Below are 17,907 nucleotides of genomic sequence, written 5' to 3'. Positions count from 1 at the left end.
ACAGACCTAATGATGCCCAGAAGTGAGGCTGACACCTTCCTGGCAGTGAACAAGACTGAGGTCTCTGACAGCTGTAAACTGCTGCTGGCTTCCTTGCTTACTGAATTTTAACCATATAGTATGTATTTGCAAACTTCATTTTTAGAATGTGCCTCAAGTCACCAGGATCTAAGGCTACTTTTCACTAGAACTCTTGCTATATCATTATAATCATCAGTGATGATTATAAAAAATACCCATGTTTTAAAATGGTACTGTTGTTAGGAGTCCAAGTGGAGGGCAAAGATGTATTGTAAAAACTTACTACTCCCCTGGAGGTATGGATGTGTAAGCTCTGCTTCAAGGGGAAAAAAAAACCCAACATTTTGACCAAACTGGTTATATCTAAACTAGGTTGGTTTGGTGGTGTAACTAGACTGGTAAACTCTGCTATACATGAAGCCTAATTCAAGGCTTTTTTTAGAGTGAAGATTTGCCAACTTAATAGAGAACTAATTTCAAAAGCAGTTATATTTGACTGATKTGAACCTTTGTGCACATATGTAATTTTGAGGAGTAAGTCCCTATAGCATAGATTTATAAAGCAATCCARGTGTTACATCGTGAAGCTCTACAGCACATACTTAGTGCCTGCTCCTCAGAGTGAATCTGTAGTGCARTTAGGCACGTAGGCCTCAAAGTTGAGCATAGTGTAGGCTCCCTTACCTGATACATAAGTTGTCGAGTGTTTCGTCTGTTCAAGAAGTAAAATTAACAAAAGGCCCTAAATGTTTTGAGCCCTGAATATAAACTTATATCTGGAAGCTTAATAAAATATCTTTTACTGGCCCTATACCCCTGTATATGTATTCCCTACAGTATATTACCATACAGTACAGCTTTATAATTATACTGAATAATATAACTGCTTTTCACAGATTTTGTTTTTTAAGTAACCATCATACTGCTTCTACACAGGAGCATTCCCTAATACTTTACAAAGATTGGAAGAAACTACAGCATGCTATGCCTATTTTARTTTTACCTGTACCTGGTAATTATAGCGTGTGCATTAAATTACAGTGCTGAGTGTAGTTATGATCAACAGAAAACAGAATTAAGTTTAGGAGACTTACCCTTTCCAAAAACATCTCTCCATGTAGAAATGAACGMACAGAAAAATTTAAATAATTAAAAGAACTTTGACTTTGTAACACATACTAGTAGTGTGATAATGAGTATGGAGTATAAAAGACATCTAGGAACACAGAGTAGAATCTAGAACAAGGAGCAGATGGAACTGGAACTGAAATTTGTTTTCATGGCAATCTTTTACAAAATTTGAGCCTCTTATTTTTGAAGCTGGAGTAATTTGATACTATGGCTCTGATGGGGAACAGTAAGGTCTTAAGGACTGCTGTGATAACTGTAAACATGAGAATTCATGAGTGGGTCTTTGGAAGATAATGAAGTTCCTGTTCAGTGCTCACCCTACCTTCTGCTGAAATCCTAGATCTGTTCCTGCTTTCCATAGTTCTAAAAAGCCGTTGGAAACCGTGAGGGTCTAGAGAAAAGCTACTGGAATGATTGAAGGATTTGGAAACTCACTCGATAGTGAATTTCTTGAATCTTTCTGTGGAATGTCATAATTAATGTGGGGAAACATCTCATTAAAAATCATGTCACTGATGAAAGTAACCARTATGTAAACTGAAAGTATTTTAATAAATAGTGTTAAGTAAATACCAGAAGTATCAACACCTAGACTGAGTTTTAAAAATACAGTTATTAGAAATTGCTGATTGCGAATCTAGTTTTGTGTTAGGGTGACAGAAAGAAATTGTACAATTTGCAACTCAGTCACCCATCTCTTTGAGTCCTGCATACTATAGCAACTAAAAGTTACCTTCAAAAAATATATATATACATTTTTAAGGATTGATGAGTAATCACTAAGTAATAGCAGTCTTGGATTTGTACGTCCAAAATTTCATTAGTTTCCTAAAAGAAAGTTCCCTGTTTTTCTCTAAGCATTTTAGATGTGATCAATAAAGAAATAACAGCATGACACTTAATTGACCTGCTAAAATGAAAAATGACTCTGTAGGGCTTTTTGTGCAAGTTTGTGCCTTTTTTTTTTGAGGATCCTCCTCCTTGCCTGTAAACATCACACACAGTTCTTGTTCTGTAGTTCCTGTTGATACTGGTGTTGGTTTCCCTACATAAAGAAAATAACACACTGATTTTGAGAACTTTTGCTTCACCTGTATTGGAGATCCTGCTTTTGTCTTCATGATATTCTCTCTCTCTCTCTCTCTCTCTCTCTCTCTCTCAAACTGCACCAAGTAACATTCCATTATATTGCTTGGTTTCCTATCTTTTTAGAAGAGGACTGGATGCAATTCTGCCAGCCTTGCTGTTGTGCAACAGTCTGTGAGTTTTCTGTTCATTTAAATGGTTCTTATATTTGATTTCTGGAAAGAAAATATAAGAAATCAAAGCTAAAGACATCTTAAGGGGGTGGGTGAATACAGATTTTGTTAAAGTTCTGATTACAGCAAGATAATTTAATTAAGCTTCCTTATTTGTAAACATGTATGTAAAAGATGATTTATTATAGGCATTCAAAACCAATTGGTTTTGCCTATGTACTGAATTATTTGCAARTAGTATCATAGTGTTAGGTTTGATAGGTCGTTATTTAGCCACAAGAGGTGGACTGTAAGAAGTGAGATTTGTCTGTGGGAGGTGAGCTGGAATTATGCAGGGGAGTGAACAACCTTCAGAAAAATATTTACCTCTTTGGCAATGAGAAAGTCATAGTTGGATTTGTGTTCTAATTCTTGCTGTTCTGGCTTCATATTCTTTAGTTTTTATATCGCTGTTTGCTGAAGGACTAATTTCCTTTCTTTTTCTTTCTTTTTTTTTTTTGAAGCAGTTGGGTGGATTTTCAAGTTGGCTTGAAAAAACAGCAGAGGAAGATGTTTCACATTGTTCGGTATCAGCCTTTAAGACTAATAACCCAAAACACTCTTTCTAGCATGTGTTTAAAACTGATGTTTTCAAGACCTGTAGCTTTCGCACCGATATGGAAGTTGTGGTTCTCAAGCCATTCTCTCATTGGAAACAAGAATATTATCCTAATGGGACCTCCAGGTGCTGGGAAGACAACAGTAGGGAGAATAGTAGGTCAGAAACTAGATTGCCCTATCATAGATGTAGATGATGATGTCCTTGAAACAACTTGGAATATGAGTGTATCAGAAAAGCTGCAGGATGTTGGTAATGAGCAATTTTTAGAGGAGGAAGGAAAAGCCCTGTTGAAGATTGCAGCATCTGGAAGTGTAATTTCCCTTACTGGGTCCAATCCAATGCATACTGCTGGCATGCAGCATGTGAAGAAAAATGGAATAGTTGTATATCTGGATGTACCCACAGCAGTCATTATGCGCAGGCTGAAATTAATGAAAGTGGATCGCATTGTGGGCCAGGGCTCTGGTATGTCTCTCAAGGACATACTTCAGTTTAGGAAGCAGTTTTACAAAAGGTGGCATGATATCCGTGTTCTTTGTGGAGGAGAGCTTACACCAGAGGCTATAGCAGAAAAGGTACTTGATGCAGTTAAGAGATATCAAAACTCAGAACTGGAAACTTTTATTTCAACTAGGTCTAGTAGGTCTGGAAATTGTAAGCAAAAAGACTCTTCTAAATATTTCAGTGACGTTGTCGCTGAGGGTTTAGCCCCTGATGGGGGACTCTTTATTCCTGAGAGCGGACTTCCAAAATTAACTGCTGGAGAATGGCAAAGCCTGATAGAAGCAACCTATGTTGAAAGAGCCCAGGTAATACTGGAAAAGTGCATACATCCTGCTGATATACCTGCTTCTACACTGGGAGAAATTATTGAGACTGCTTATGGAGAAAACTTTACCTGTTCTAAAATTGCCCCAGTTCGGCATCTGACAGGCAATCAGTTTCTCCTTGAATTATTTCATGGACCAACAGCTTCATTTAAGGATTTTGCATTACAGATGATGCCACATGTATTTGCATACTGTGTTCCCAGAAGCTGCAATTACTTGGTTCTCGTAGCTACTTCTGGAGACACAGGAAGTGCTGTCTTAGATGGCTTCAGTCGTCTCCACGATGCTGACAAACAGAGAATTGCTGTGATGAATTTTTTCCCTGAGGATGGAGTAAGCCAAATTCAAAAATCACAGATGATTGGCTGTCAGAAAAAAAATGCCTGGTCAGTAGGTGTCAAATCTGATTTTGACTTTTGCCAGACAGCAATAAAACAAATCTTTACTAATTCTGATTATACTGGCTTTCTTACTGTAGAATATGGCACAGCTTTAGCTGCAGCAAACTCAATAAACTGGGCACGGCTGCTTCCTCAGATAGTTTATCATGCCTCTGCATACCTTGATCTTGTTCATCAAGATATTATTGCTTTTGGAAGCCCTGTAGATGTTTGCATTCCTACAGGAAACTTTGGCAACATATTAGCTTCATTATATGCTAAAATGATGGGAATTCCTATTAGAAAGTGCATTTGTGCTTCCAATGAAAACAATGTTTTGACTGAATTCATAAGAACAGGTATTTATGACTTGAGGGGAAGAAAATTAATTCCCACTTCATCACCAGCAGTAGACATTTTGAAGTCCTCCAATCTTGAACGATATTTGCACCTGATTGCTAATGGTGATGGACAACTCATGACACAATTATATAATCAGCTGGAAAATCAGGGCCACTTCCAGCTGCAGAAAGATTTACTTGAAAAGCTTCAGCAGGACTTGGTGGCTGGGTGGTGCTCTGAGGAGGACTGTCTAGCTGCCATCCACTCTGTATACAGTACTACGGGGTACATTTTGGATACACACACAGCTGTTGCTAAAGTAGTTGCAGACCGATTACAAGACAGAACTTGCCCAATTATTATTTCATCTACAGCTCATTATTCTAAGTTCGCACCTGCTATCTTGAGGGCTTTGAGGATTGCAGAAATAAAACAGAATCCATTAAGTCAGCTTCACTTGCTGAGTTCTTACAGCCCTCTGCCTCCAGTCCACTGGGGCCTATTAGAGACCCTGAAAAAAAATGAGAATGAGGATCATCAGATCTGTGCTGCTGATACAAGTATGCTGATGTCTCACATAGAAGCCTTAATTCAAAATCATTTTATGAAAGTTTTCTGAGTAAATTGTCTAAACTATCAGACATCTACTGTGCCAATTGCARTACTTTCATGGCAAAATGCATGTTTAATAAACTCCGTCCATTTCACAGCATAAATTTGAGAAAGTTGTATTCAATTGCCAAATTTTCAACAATATATTTSAAGTAATGCATGGGAGAATTCTAGTAGCAGTAAAAGGTTCTGAGTAAAGAGGATCAAAAGCCTGGAATATGCAGGTCRTGCGTGGTACAGACAGCAGCAGTGCAGGCTTTCCTTGGCAATGCTGCTTCCTTCASGAGCCTGAAGCGTTCTCCGCGGAAGGAGAAAGTAATGCAGTCTGACCTTTCTGAGACCGATAGCTCTGGTTTTGTGAAAGCGATACCATCACTTGGTCAGTGCGTGGTTAGTTAAACTGTAACTCACTTCATTTGGGGTATTGAAACATTATCAGATACTATAATCGTGTTTGTATGTTCCCAGTGAGGGTTGACTTCACTACAGAGATTCAAGTGTTGTTAAACCCTTGAAACATCCAATTTGATACAGTCATGTATATTGTTTTTATGTACTGTGAGGCCAATGTTTATATAAAAGTTTAGTTCTTTTKCTGTTTTTTCAGGCAGTTTTTCCTCTAGATATTTTCCTCTGTAAAACAGAACCCTTTGTTCAATATTTTTAATAACTTTTGAAACAATTCTTTAGTATATTCTAGTCTTTCCTAGGCCTTTTCTATTTGACCTTTAAAATTTAGATTTTTTTTTAATGCTGTACAATAATTTGTTAGTAATAGCAGTAATCTCCATAAATGTAAATAAATATTTAATTTTGGTTCTTTATTTCTTGCATTTTAAATTTTTAGGGTACAAGATTTATCTTAAAGGTCATATGGGCTTCTGAGAATATGTTAATTCTGTTTAGATAATCTTTTTAGATTTATTTCCTYGATATTTAATTAGCTCTGCATGAATTAGTATAAAAATAAGCTTCCTAAAGTTCCTAGCGTCTCATCTTGGAAAATGAAAGATGAATTTCAGAGTCTGGAAAATGTGATAGCATCAGAGATATTCATTGTGTAACCTAAACCATGTCTGTGTTAGCAATCTGATTTTGCTAATGACATAATCCAGCAAACTATTTTGAAAAATTGTCATTTGATTTACGTAGTGTGGTGTATTGAGTTCCAGCGCAAGCCGAAAGACTCAAACATAATGTATGTTTGCCACAGTGAATGCGTCATGCAACGTTAGATGTAGCCAGTTAGAAAGGTGTGACACAAACCTTTCTAGATTCTGCTCTTCTTGGATGACTTTCCAGGATCTTTYTAATCTCTGCTCAGTCCTATCTTGCTATTTCTGCAATAATTTTGGTAAATCACTTTGTATTTTTATTCTCTGGAGGCAACATGAGAGAGGCTGTATAAGATGTAATAAACATCCATGTATTGTAAGGAAAAGTTGCATAAATGAGTTGCCAAAAAAAGCACTGCTGGTCTAGGTGTTTTAGTGCACATCCCTTTCCTGTCTGGACATTTCTGCTTAATTCACACATTAGTCTTAAGTGAAAAGAAATACAATGCTCTTGCTGTATGTGCTCAGGACAAAACCAGAAGTTTAAGTCTTAAATGTCTGAATTGAATTGCTGGCACAGGAGCCAGTTCCAGCATAAAGAATTTCTCTACGGAATTTCTGCAGTACCTGGCTCCACGGGGCTTAATGCCATTTGTCACCAGAGGACAATTTGTCACAAACCGTTACAACACATTCTAGAAACACTTGAAATGAAGAGCTTGTTTTGCTGAACAGCACCTAAAAGAAAAAAAGTTCAGATTTTAGACAACGTTAAGCTAGAAATCCGTGACCTACCTTCAGTTAGTTAATTTATTAGATCGAAAGAAGTGAACCGCATCCCTAATGGAGATTTCTTCTGGCATGACTCTGCCTAACAATCAGTACTTCACAGTTCACAGCAATAGCTTATACTTGATTTGAAGAGGAAAATATTAGTAAAATTGCAAACTGATGTTTTTGTGTCACTTTAACCACTGTCACAGTTGATACTGTTTCATGAACTGAAGAAGTGTAAAGGTGATCAGTGGAGCTTAGATAAAAGCTCCCGGTCCTAAGCAGAGATGTGTAAAGGCAGTGGTTAAAGAGCCTGCTTAGAYGGTACGTTTCTCAGAATGTCTGAAGGCTTTAACAGTACAGTATTTACTCATAATTTTTGAAACAATGAATTMGATTTTGGACATTTTTGTACCTCCAATTTAAATATGAAGTGTTTTTGTGCATCATGTGTGCTTGTGGACTCTAGAAATGGGCACTATAAAAGTACAGCAGTTCTGTTAGGATTTTAGATTTCCACAGCATCTGCTAGTATGTGCTAATGCTGTGCTGGAATAGCAGTAGCATTCAATCTCCTGGCTTGCTTAGTGCTGCAGGAACWGGAGGAAAGAGAGAAGAGATTTCCAGCGTGCTCACTGCTAAGACTAGCTGCAGGGAGATGGGACAGTGAGAAGCAATTCCTCCATTTCAACCCCTGCCTTTCTGAATGTCATTCAGCAAAATGCTACAGTTAACAAATACTGTGATAGTGTTATTGCACTGTCTTTCACTACTAGTTTGATAAAAGATTTAAAGGACGTTACCCATTAAGAGAGGAGAATTAAGAGCTAGTTTTTCTGTCTTTTGCAGAGATTGCACTCACTGAATGTTGTGTCATGCAATATTTTGCATTAACTCCTTTGGGGAAAATGATGCATTAATGATGCAGAAAAGTAAATCTATTGTGGTGCATCAGAGGATTCTTAAAGCTGTTTAGGCTTGGTGTATACACAATTTGCCCCTCTTTACTTGAAGATATTGCAACCTAAATTAACATAAGCCGGGTTTATAGAGTGTGTGAGCATGCATATATGCACACCTCCGCTAGCTTTGTTGACTTGGAGCATAGCTTTAGTTACACTGTTACTCTTCTGTATAGATAAATCTTTGCTGACCAAATGCTACCYGCAAAACTTCAAGGACAAATATAACGCGAACCAGTTTATATAATGTCTGTAGTTAAACTTTTTATTATAAGAATATTTATATAGAAATTATTTGKTTTGCTTGCAGACTTATCAACTACTCGTTACTTGCCTTTAGTCACAGTCCTGTTATTTAGGGTGACAGAGAATGATTCCAGATAAAGGGAGAATAGAGCAGGTAGGGATGAGAATTCTGAGAGAAATGGAGAGAGAGAATTTTGTTTTCTTACCATCTTGCAGTGCAAAAAGAATTACAATTTAGGTTTTTAAGGGGATGTGATATTTTAGCAGAGGGAACTCTACATGGAAGGTTCTTGTTTTTCAAGAACATCAAGAATATATGTTAAGTATATCACACTTTCTGCATGCCTGAAATATGTATGTAGTCTTTTGTATGAACTGTATTTTTTTAAATAAATAGTGAGGAATCCACAGTCTAGCATTTTCCTTGCAAATATATTCTTAAGTCCCGTCAATGTGATGTAAATGAAATAGGTGTTTTCCGAATTTACTATTTTTAAAAGTCTTGAAAGATATGTTCCTTCCTGTATTTTATTTAAAGTCAGATATATAGTAAATGATCTAGTAATTCACTTYGCTGAGATTGACAGATGCTAGTGAAATAGCTCACATCATCCTAAAAAGAATATAAAAAACCCACAACCCCAAATATCTGAAGCCTGTGTTTACACTGCAGCACGAACATTTTGGTGCTKCATGGAATATCTGTTTTCTGAGGATTGTATACGGAAAAGATAAGGAAATCTATGCCAGTTAAATCTTTCCCTTATTCACACTTAGTTTAGCAGAGGGCTGAACCAGTTTTCTCTGAACAGTTGGCTTGGACAGCAGTGATTTGGTTCACTTAGATTATATGTTAGCAGGATCACTGGCTGAAAAATGACTTTTGAATGGCTGAGTATGAAATGAGTTGTTAATTTCAGTGAATTGACATTAACAAGCAGTTAATTCTAAGCACATATTAGCAACTTAAAGACTTAAATGCTAGTATTTTTCATCCTACTTGTAAATATGCCTAGTGCATTTATCAAAAGTGAGAAATTGTCGCTTCAATTTCAGACTTTCAGAATGCAGCAGTCTGACGCAGTCCAGGCTGRTCTTGCTCTGTAGCTTAGGTTTAACTGCTGGGGGTCTCCTGGCCTTGAGATAGATCTATGTTATTTGTGTCTTTTACTCAAGAAGGTTTTATTTTCAGGTAGCTGTATAAGATTGTCTCTGGCCGCTTGACTGTAGTGTCATGAAATAGGTGCAACGATCAGAGTAGAGCATTGGCTATTAGTAGATCGATAAAGCATAGGAACCAAGACATTTGGTAGGAAGATTGTCCAGCAGGATTTTATAAAGTGCYGGATTTAGCTGCTAATGTGCAGTATCTCATAAAATTTAACCAAATCCATGAAACCATGTTGTTTTTCCTGTGCTTCACATAGGAACACGTATTTTATGAAAAGCATATCTCAGACTTTACAAATTCAGTTATGTGGCACAGGAATTGTTGCTCTAGCATTTTATTTAGAGATTTTATCATTGGTATTTGGAATACCCTCAGATTTTCAAATACAATTTCTTTTACTTGAAATAAGTTATTGCTGTGGAAACACACACAATACCATCCCACAGTTAAAAAATTCCTTGTGACACTGATTGGGTTCAAATCTGAGAAATCTCAAAATGTAATTCTGAAAGGACAGCTGTAACTCAACAGATCTGTTATGTGGATTCATGCAGGATTTTCTTGTTAACCATGAGTTCATTAAGGAAAGATGAAAATAAAATAATGATGGATCAAGTTTACAGATGACACAAAACTTAAATAGTGACAGAGCTAGCTCACTTAAACAGAATAAGAGGAATTCTTTGGCAAGGAGCTGTAAGCAAACTGCATTTGCAACTTAAAGTAGAAGTGTATCTTTAGGAGCAGAGGTTTCGGATCATACTTACCAAATGGAGTACTTCATTTTGGGAAATGGGGGCTTTGAATGTTATTTGAAGATGATGTRTAGGCTCAGCTGGACATGAATTTCCAGCTTGCCTTGTGGCCAACAGGAGCAGTGAGATTCTYATGTATAGAAATGGGAGTATTGTTAAGGAAGTCTGGATTTGACTTTGGTATAACCTTTCACAAGAAATGTTGTGCCCAACTTCAAGATCCGCAATTTCCGGTAATCCTGTGAAATTGGAGACAGCTCAAAGGAGAGTCAGGGAGACTGATAGAAAAGATTAGCAAGAAGCACTGGCATGAAAGCCTCAATAAGAAGAAATTGCTTGGTTTAGTGAAAGGAAGGCTAGCTTAGAAGCACCGTGTCTGGAGCAAAAATTTAGTAATAAAGGTCTCCAGTCTAGCCCAGGAAGAGTGACTGTAAGTAAAAGTTAGACACACTCTAAGTAGAGATAAAGGCACATAAAGTGAAAGCTCCTGTAGTATGGCAATGTTAGATTAAAATGATTTTCTAAAAAGATAGAATTTCATAGAAAGARGACTAATGCAGGGAAGCCATTTGTTTCTTGTTACGAAAAGGTCAAACTAAATAATGACAGCAGTCCTTTTTGGCTGCCCCAGGAGTTAGGTGAAATGATAACATAAATGCTAACAAAAACATGAATGGTATTTGAAGAAGGCCTGTCCAAGTGTTTGAGAYTGTGAACTCATTTCAGTTCTGCTATAGTATTATTCATATACGGAACAMGTTGTTCTGAATAGGCTGCTGGATATGTTTAGCCTTGTTCTTTCTGCCACTGGAGAATTGCAAATGGACTATTAATGTGCACTGTGACTTGATTCATGGCTATTAGGGTATGGCTCATTAGTTTTAAATTTCATTATACAGCATGTATTGTGATGGTTTGTGCAATATATACTTTCATTATGAAAACTAGTAGAACATATATAATAGGGAAATGCCTATGAAAATGTCAKCTCTATTGAATGTAGCTATTGATTATTCATTTTTCTATGCTTTTAAAAGTTAGAAATCTTTTAATGTTTATTAGATGCTTTTGAACCCCGTCTTTCCATTATTGTTTACCTGACATTTCACTGTGCTTTCATGAGCGATTTGTGATTCAACAGCTGTTTTCAATTCATTTTCAACTCACAGTAAGGTCTAAATGATACAAATTGAAAAGTCCAATGTTCCATTTTCATAATTAAACTTGTCCTTTTATCTACCAATAAAGATGCTCTGGAAAGCTTAGAAGAAATAAAAGTGTGTTCCCAGAGATCTGTTCAACAAACATATTTTGAGAAAAAATTAGTATATTTTCTGACATTTTAGACTAATTTATTAAATTATGTCTAAATAAAGTAGGCACTTAATGGACTCCTTTACTGAGTTATACTGCATGTGGTGGTCTGATTCTGTTTAAAATGCTAATAAATGCATCCCACTTCCTAATGAAACTAATGCTCCCTGCGTAATTTATTAGCATTATATATAGATGAGGATGGGAAAGCCATGTTCACAGACATTTTCATCCAGTGTGGTTAATAAAACAATAATGTACAATTCTGAAAGGCCATGTATAAATAGCTGTTTTCTGCATAGATGGTATTTTACTAGTAAAAAAGGAATTAAAATTACTTAGAGTCCTTGTTATATACAGCTTATAACCACAAGATGGCATTCCTAACAGAATTTTGCTAGACCTCTTTTTCTGCAGGTTTTGAAGGGCTGGCTCTAAATAAAAGGCTATCATAAACATTTGTTATTTTATTTRTTATATGGACTTTTTGTGTTTTCATTTTTAGAAAATGTAATTAACAGAAATTTGTCTAAAACTCATTTAAGGAAGAAAACTTAATGATAAATAGGCCARTCTTCACTAATATGTGGAGTATGCAGAAATGTGTGATTGTCCTAGGTCAAAAAAACATCATGCTGATTAACAGCATTGTATGCTGCTAGAGACCTGTCAACTGTAAATTTGGAATCAATTTGGCTGTAATATAGGAATCTAAAATAAACAATTATATCACGATTCCTTAATATTGAAGTCAGGAGCATAAATGATACCAAAACCCTCGTGTTTCAGGTTTCAAATGGGATGCAGCATTTGAGGCTTGTGGTGATTTTCAAGTTAGGGAAGAGGAAAAAAAAATAGTATAAATACTATTTCTTACAGGAGAGGAGGAGGGTTTTTCGTAGCTTAGTGTTAAAACGACCAAGCAAAATGCTTTCAAATACCTGTCATTTAGGTTGATAACAAAATCCAAAGGCTGCTTTTTTGCTGTTGTAATCTTTGCATGCTAAAGTCAAATACTTTCTTATGCTTTTTCCTTAAGAACAAACATAGCACAACCTACTAAACCAGTGTAAAAGCACAACTGCCATGACTAGATTTTACCAAACATGCGGGTATATATATATATATATGTATATACACATATATGTATATATTATATTTGCCTTTTTTTTCCCATGGTTAAGGTCCTGGTCTTACCTTGCTTAAAATGCTAGGGTTTTTTGGTTGTTTTTCGTTTTTTTTCTGACTTCAAAGCTTTGTGAGATCAGCCTGAGCTAAACAAACATTTCCATTTCCATTTTAGCTTGTGTCCTAGTTGCATTTTGGTTTGGAAGAAAGACATTATCTTAATTTATGCTAAAACCAGAATCCAGAGTAAGTTACGGAATTCTTTCAAGTCTTGCATACCACAGAAAAGACTATATTAGACTAAATTTCTTTCTCCTGATAAATTTGAGCTAGAGAAACTTTTGAGGCCTTAGAAGAACCTTTGTAATGCCTGTGTATATCTCCTGCTAACGCTTCTGTCCYGCACGCAGCCCGCCAGCCGAGGCTCCAGCCTCTCCTTTGGGTTTCTGTCGCTGAGTGCTGCTGAGGGGTTGGAGCAGTGGCTGCATCCATTGCTGACACTGATGGCAGCCTTTGCTGGGTGAGCAGGTGCTACTTGGACATTAAGCAGATGCTCTTTTCCAAACATGCTGTTAGACCTATATGTCTCTCAGAGATGGCTATGCAAAACAGAACATGATTTTTTTGCACACTGAAAACAATTATCATTCAAAAAAAGTTTACGAATGATCAGGTAAGTGTTGGTAGATTTTTATTGCAAGGTCTGCAGAGGCACGCCTTATGAGTTAGTGGTATCTAGCATTGGCTACCAGTAGAATTCAATGGCCTGAAAATCTTCCACTCACTGCAAATTTTAAGAAAATAATGTAGTGAAATTTAAATGACTTTCTCAAGGACAGGGAGTGCAAAAAAATAAAACGTTGATCAGAAAGTAAATTATTTGTAATACTGTATACTATAATACTGTCATTACTTTTCAAGTTAAGTTACACTGAATTCTCTTTTTAAAAGTAAGCTGGCACAGTGCTAAGTGAGTAGATGAGCACAGATGACTAGGTTTCTACTCAGAAGAGCAAGAAGCGTGTCCAACAGAGGGTGCTGAAAACAGGAAAACCAAAAAAGACTAARGAAAAAAACATTCTTTCTCAATTTTCAAAGGCTGATGATTGCAATGTGGAGAGGGCTTGGCCTGAAGGATGGTCTGTAAGTAGAAATGTACACAGCTAAACKAGTCAAATAAGTTAGTCAAGCTGGTTCGGGGCCCCCAGAAATGCCATGGTGAGTAGTTTGTGATGCACACCAACAGTGGAAACGATTGACCGTTGCTGGTGCTGCTTCTTGGACGTCTCGTGGATGTATACTCCAACACCAGGAAAAGAGGGAAATAAAAGACACTGAATTTTTCCTTTTGCCTTTGGATATATCAGCTATACAGCAACCACTGTAGTTAATATAACCAAACCCTTACATGTAACACTGGGAAATGAGAAAGGAAACTCTGGAATGGGGAACTGTAACCACAAGTGTTTTCGCTTGCTGTATGTAACAAGCTTGTACCTAGAGCAAGCAAGCATAACTACCAGTAGAAGCTGTTTTTGGTTATGCAAGTGATTTTATTGTTCTGAATGATTTATCATTTTTGATTTTGATGAAAGATTTTTCTGAAATAATTTTACTTCAAAGGARATGAGTTGTTTGCCTTCTCTAGATGACCTGGATTGCCTATGGAAAAGAAGTTGGATTTTTAAGGCATTCCTATGAGATTTTTAAATGGGAGGGATACAAAGAGTCATTATGCAACATGGAGATTTGCTTCCATGACCTACTAACACGATCTCTTTCACTCTCTTTCACATCCTCAACCCGAACCGAACCCTAGTGCTAATCCGCGGTGCAGCCTGAACCTGAGCCCACCAGCCCATTCCTGGCCTAAGCAAAGAACCGCCTTGCTGTAGCCCCACACGTCCTTCGGCATGCCCTTTGCAGCCCCATGCCTCATGGGGCTCGAGGCTTCATTACTTTCCTAACCCTATTTCTGCCCGACACTGGGATCGCTTTACTGAAGAATAAGTGAGAGCTGATACGTGCTTATGCTCTTTTCAAAATCCTGAGTAACAAAGCTGGGTCAGAGATCTTCAGTGCAACAGGAGATTTCCTACACAATGTAGACTCACAATAAAAGCTGAATTAAAATTACTTGACAAACTACTAAGATCTGTGTAGTGCCCAGTATCACAGGTTATTATTCATTTCCACAAGGCACAGCTGATAGCTGACAGTGGGAAATGAAGAAATATAAAGTAAATTTTTTTAAATCCATCCAAAATAAAATTTGCCTTCTGCAAGCACTTAGCTTGTTGTTCCAAGCATACRAGGTGAAGAAGAGTGGGTCTCCATCAGCTTCCTATAGCGGCCCCTGCTCATTTTCAGTCAGTTCAGAGGCAGCAGAAGCAACATGCTTCTTTGTGATGAGATTTTGCTCCCGCTACTAATTGTATGATCTGTTTCATAAATCAAATTACATGTAAATGCAACAGTTTAAAAGTAGCAGTGCTGCTGAGAGGCTGGCAAGCTGTTACGCCTTTTGGCTATTGTGGCTGTGTCAGTAAAGACCAAGAACACAGAAACTGGGATCTTTAACTTCCAATGTTCAGTAACTCTCTATTGACGAGTTTCCTGTCACCTTAATTTAAGATGGTGTTTCATCAGTTTATGAAAGCAATTTTATTATGTAGTCCAGTGTTCCTAAATTCCCCACCATATGCATGTGTGTTTCCTTTCCCTCCCATTTTCTCCTTTTTTGGTAGCTGCATTAAATGTTGTTAGTGAAGATGCAGCTTGTAGAGCTGTTGCTTTTACRGGGTTAACAGAGAGATAAATATGATGAAGAAATAAGCCATGWAGCAGTAACGTTTGGAGTGTCATTGAGACCACCTTGGTAAATTTTTGGTTGGCGAAGGAGATGTCTGTGAGATGCACTCAAACTCTTCACCATCACATATTTTCATAAAGTCACTTTAGCATAACTATTTTTAATTTTCTACTCCTTTCTCACAGAAAAGTTTAAAATTAGTCTTTGTAGAGTAAGTTTAGTGCTATATTACCATGCAATATACTAGAATCATAAAGCTTTTTAAAAAATATATCTTGTAATAGGAACTTTGTGGTTAATGTAATTAGGTTCCTTTTAGGCTGTGTGCTTGGACTGCAAATCAGGAATTTTATTTGCCTCCTGGAATCAGGAATCCTTTGAAATGTCCGTACTTAGGTTTTAAGAAATAAATTGTTATTAATTCCACTTCTGATGCCTATCAGATCGCAGGACTTTACAATTTGTTATCATGTCTGAAGAGAAGGAGAAGTGTATATATGCAATGATTTTTTTATAAGGAAAAGAAAAGCAGAAGACTACTTGTTATCATAGCTTCACTTAAGAGCAAAAAAAAGGCGTATATGCACTAGTGTGTTGATAGTTGATAAACTGGTAATTTCGTAAGAAAATTTGGAAGAAGTAATTTCTGCAACTYTTTGTTCAAGTTTATTATGGTTTATTTTCTTCTTTTTCTGCCTTCCTCCTCCCCGTGTAAGTGAATGACGCAAATCAGACTTCAACACGTACAAAGCAAACACGTTCCCCCCCGAACGAACAGCAGCGAAAGCGAGAAGAGGGGGAAGCGATTCGCAGCGAGCAGCCGCTGGACCCGGTCGCACCGCGGAGACCCCGTCGCGCTCGGGGCGAGCCCCCGGGGCTGGCTCCGCTCGTGGTGCYGGTGAGCCGGGGCCAGCCCCGCGCGGCGCCGCCGTGCCACCGCCCGAGCGGCAGGAGCGCGGGAGCTGAGGGCACACGAGATAAGGAAAGCAAAAACACAGGCAGACCTGAAACTGCCGAGGTGCCCAGAGTTCACGCCTCCAGGATTAGAGGCAAAATACTGATACGGACTCTGTGAAACCTTAAGGAAAAAAGCAAATTAGAAGATGGCATCTCAGCAAGATGCAGGGTGAGCCTGCGCCGAAGAGCAGAGGTGGCGGATGTCTCCCCCCGCGGCCGACAGCCGCAGAGGCTCGATGCGCACGGCGAAGRGGGCAGCGTGGCCCCGGCAGCGGGGTCGTCCTGCCTGTTCGGTCTGGGTTTTGGCCGCTGAACAGTTCCTGCGTGCTCTTGGGCAGCATGTGTCCCRTTGGAGATCTCAACGTGCTGCAAGAAGTGACCCGGGAGCGGGAGGTTCCCCCAGGCTGCTCTCCTGCGCCAGGGCGAGGGCACCACGCTGCTGGGCTCCCGGGGCTCCCGGGGCTCCCGAGACAGCACGTCGCAGAGGCAGCAAAGTCCTGCTTCTCCATTCACCAGTCTTTGGGTTCAAAATTAGGAAGTGGCTGCAGTTTAAGTTCTTTATCTAATTGACGTTTTATGTGGATACTTGGTAGCATCTAGTGATTTTTRTGCAACTTGATGGACATGGATGTCTTTGCTCAGATGAGACAAACTGTGAGGACTTGCACTGATTTACTGGGGGGTATCTATTGATTTTGACCTGGATGAGATAGTTTTCTTACAGATTATAAACCTTGCACCACTTAACAAAAAGCAAGAGAAACTACTTGTTTCCTCCTACTCTTTTGTCTTCTTTCCCCCCTTTCCTTTCTTTTGACACACTTTTCTGCACTATTCCTCATCTCCTCTTCTCTGCTCCCTCCTGATCTGTGCGAGCGATGCTTCTCCAGTCAGCCTCTTGCCCGAAGCGCCTCTTGATAYCCTTTACTGCTTTGCTCTCATTTCCCTAAATGAGATAACTTGAATCATACGAYCCCCAAGGCACACTTTGCATTTGCTACTGTGCTCTCGCTGCTGCATGACAGTGACTTGGCTGCTCACGAGGGCCCGCGGGGGCCATGCTGACCTTCGGAGAGGTGTCAGCACCCAGCCAGCCCACCGGCGAGCCGCACACGTGCCCCAAGGCTGGCAGGCGCTCACCACTACTGCTGTCCCAAACACCCACAGGAAAATAACTTTGGTTTAATTTTTTTTTAAAGTCAGACTGCAAATATATGTTGCTTTCATCCGTTTTTAGTTGTTGCTGCTTTTGTTTTTNTTGCTGCTTTTGTTTTTTTTTTCTTTTCTTTTTTTTTTTTTAATGAAGAATTCAAACATAAAGTGATTGGAAAAAAAGCTGTCCCTAAAATGTCATTTCTGAGGAACAGGCTTGAAATGAGGTTTATCTCTGATTCTGGTTAAAATTGCATTTTATTCATTAGATTCAATTAAAACAATCTTGCTGCATTTTAATTTTAATATATAATGACACCGGATGGATCTCAGCTGTAATTTTGAATGCAAGAACAATGTTTGCTGCTTGCCAACAGATATTCGGATGAAAACCTTAAAGGTTGA

General features: G+C 38.3%; 1 protein-coding gene across 3 annotated transcripts in view; it reads left to right on the top strand.

Annotated features, from left to right (window-relative positions):
- THNSL1 (threonine synthase like 1) overlaps positions 1 to 5,896 on the top strand; it is a 6,420-nt gene extending 524 nt beyond the window's left edge. The window contains exons 2-4 of one of the 3 annotated variants that reach the window (XM_085318309.1): positions 5 to 60; positions 2,365 to 2,412; positions 2,915 to 5,896. In XM_085318309.1, coding sequence (XP_085174435.1) covers positions 2,961 to 5,183 — 2,223 coding nt within the window. In that variant the 5' untranslated portion in view covers positions 5 to 60; positions 2,365 to 2,412; positions 2,915 to 2,960 and the 3' untranslated portion in view covers positions 5,184 to 5,896. Of the gene's footprint in view, positions 1 to 4; positions 119 to 2,325; positions 2,413 to 2,914 lie in introns of those variants that run through there. The other 2 variants (XR_014897458.1, XM_085318310.1) reach the window with 2 other exon arrangements.
- Positions 5,897 to 17,907: the final 12,011 nt, after the last annotated feature.

The sequence above is a fragment of the Rhea americana genome, unplaced genomic scaffold (genome assembly GCF_003343005.1).
Source record: "Rhea americana isolate MKP2758 unplaced genomic scaffold, rheAme1 scaffold_53, whole genome shotgun sequence".
Classification (NCBI taxonomy): Eukaryota; Metazoa; Chordata; class Aves; order Rheiformes; family Rheidae; genus Rhea; species Rhea americana.
This window is presented reverse-complemented; position numbering and strand designations above follow the sequence as displayed.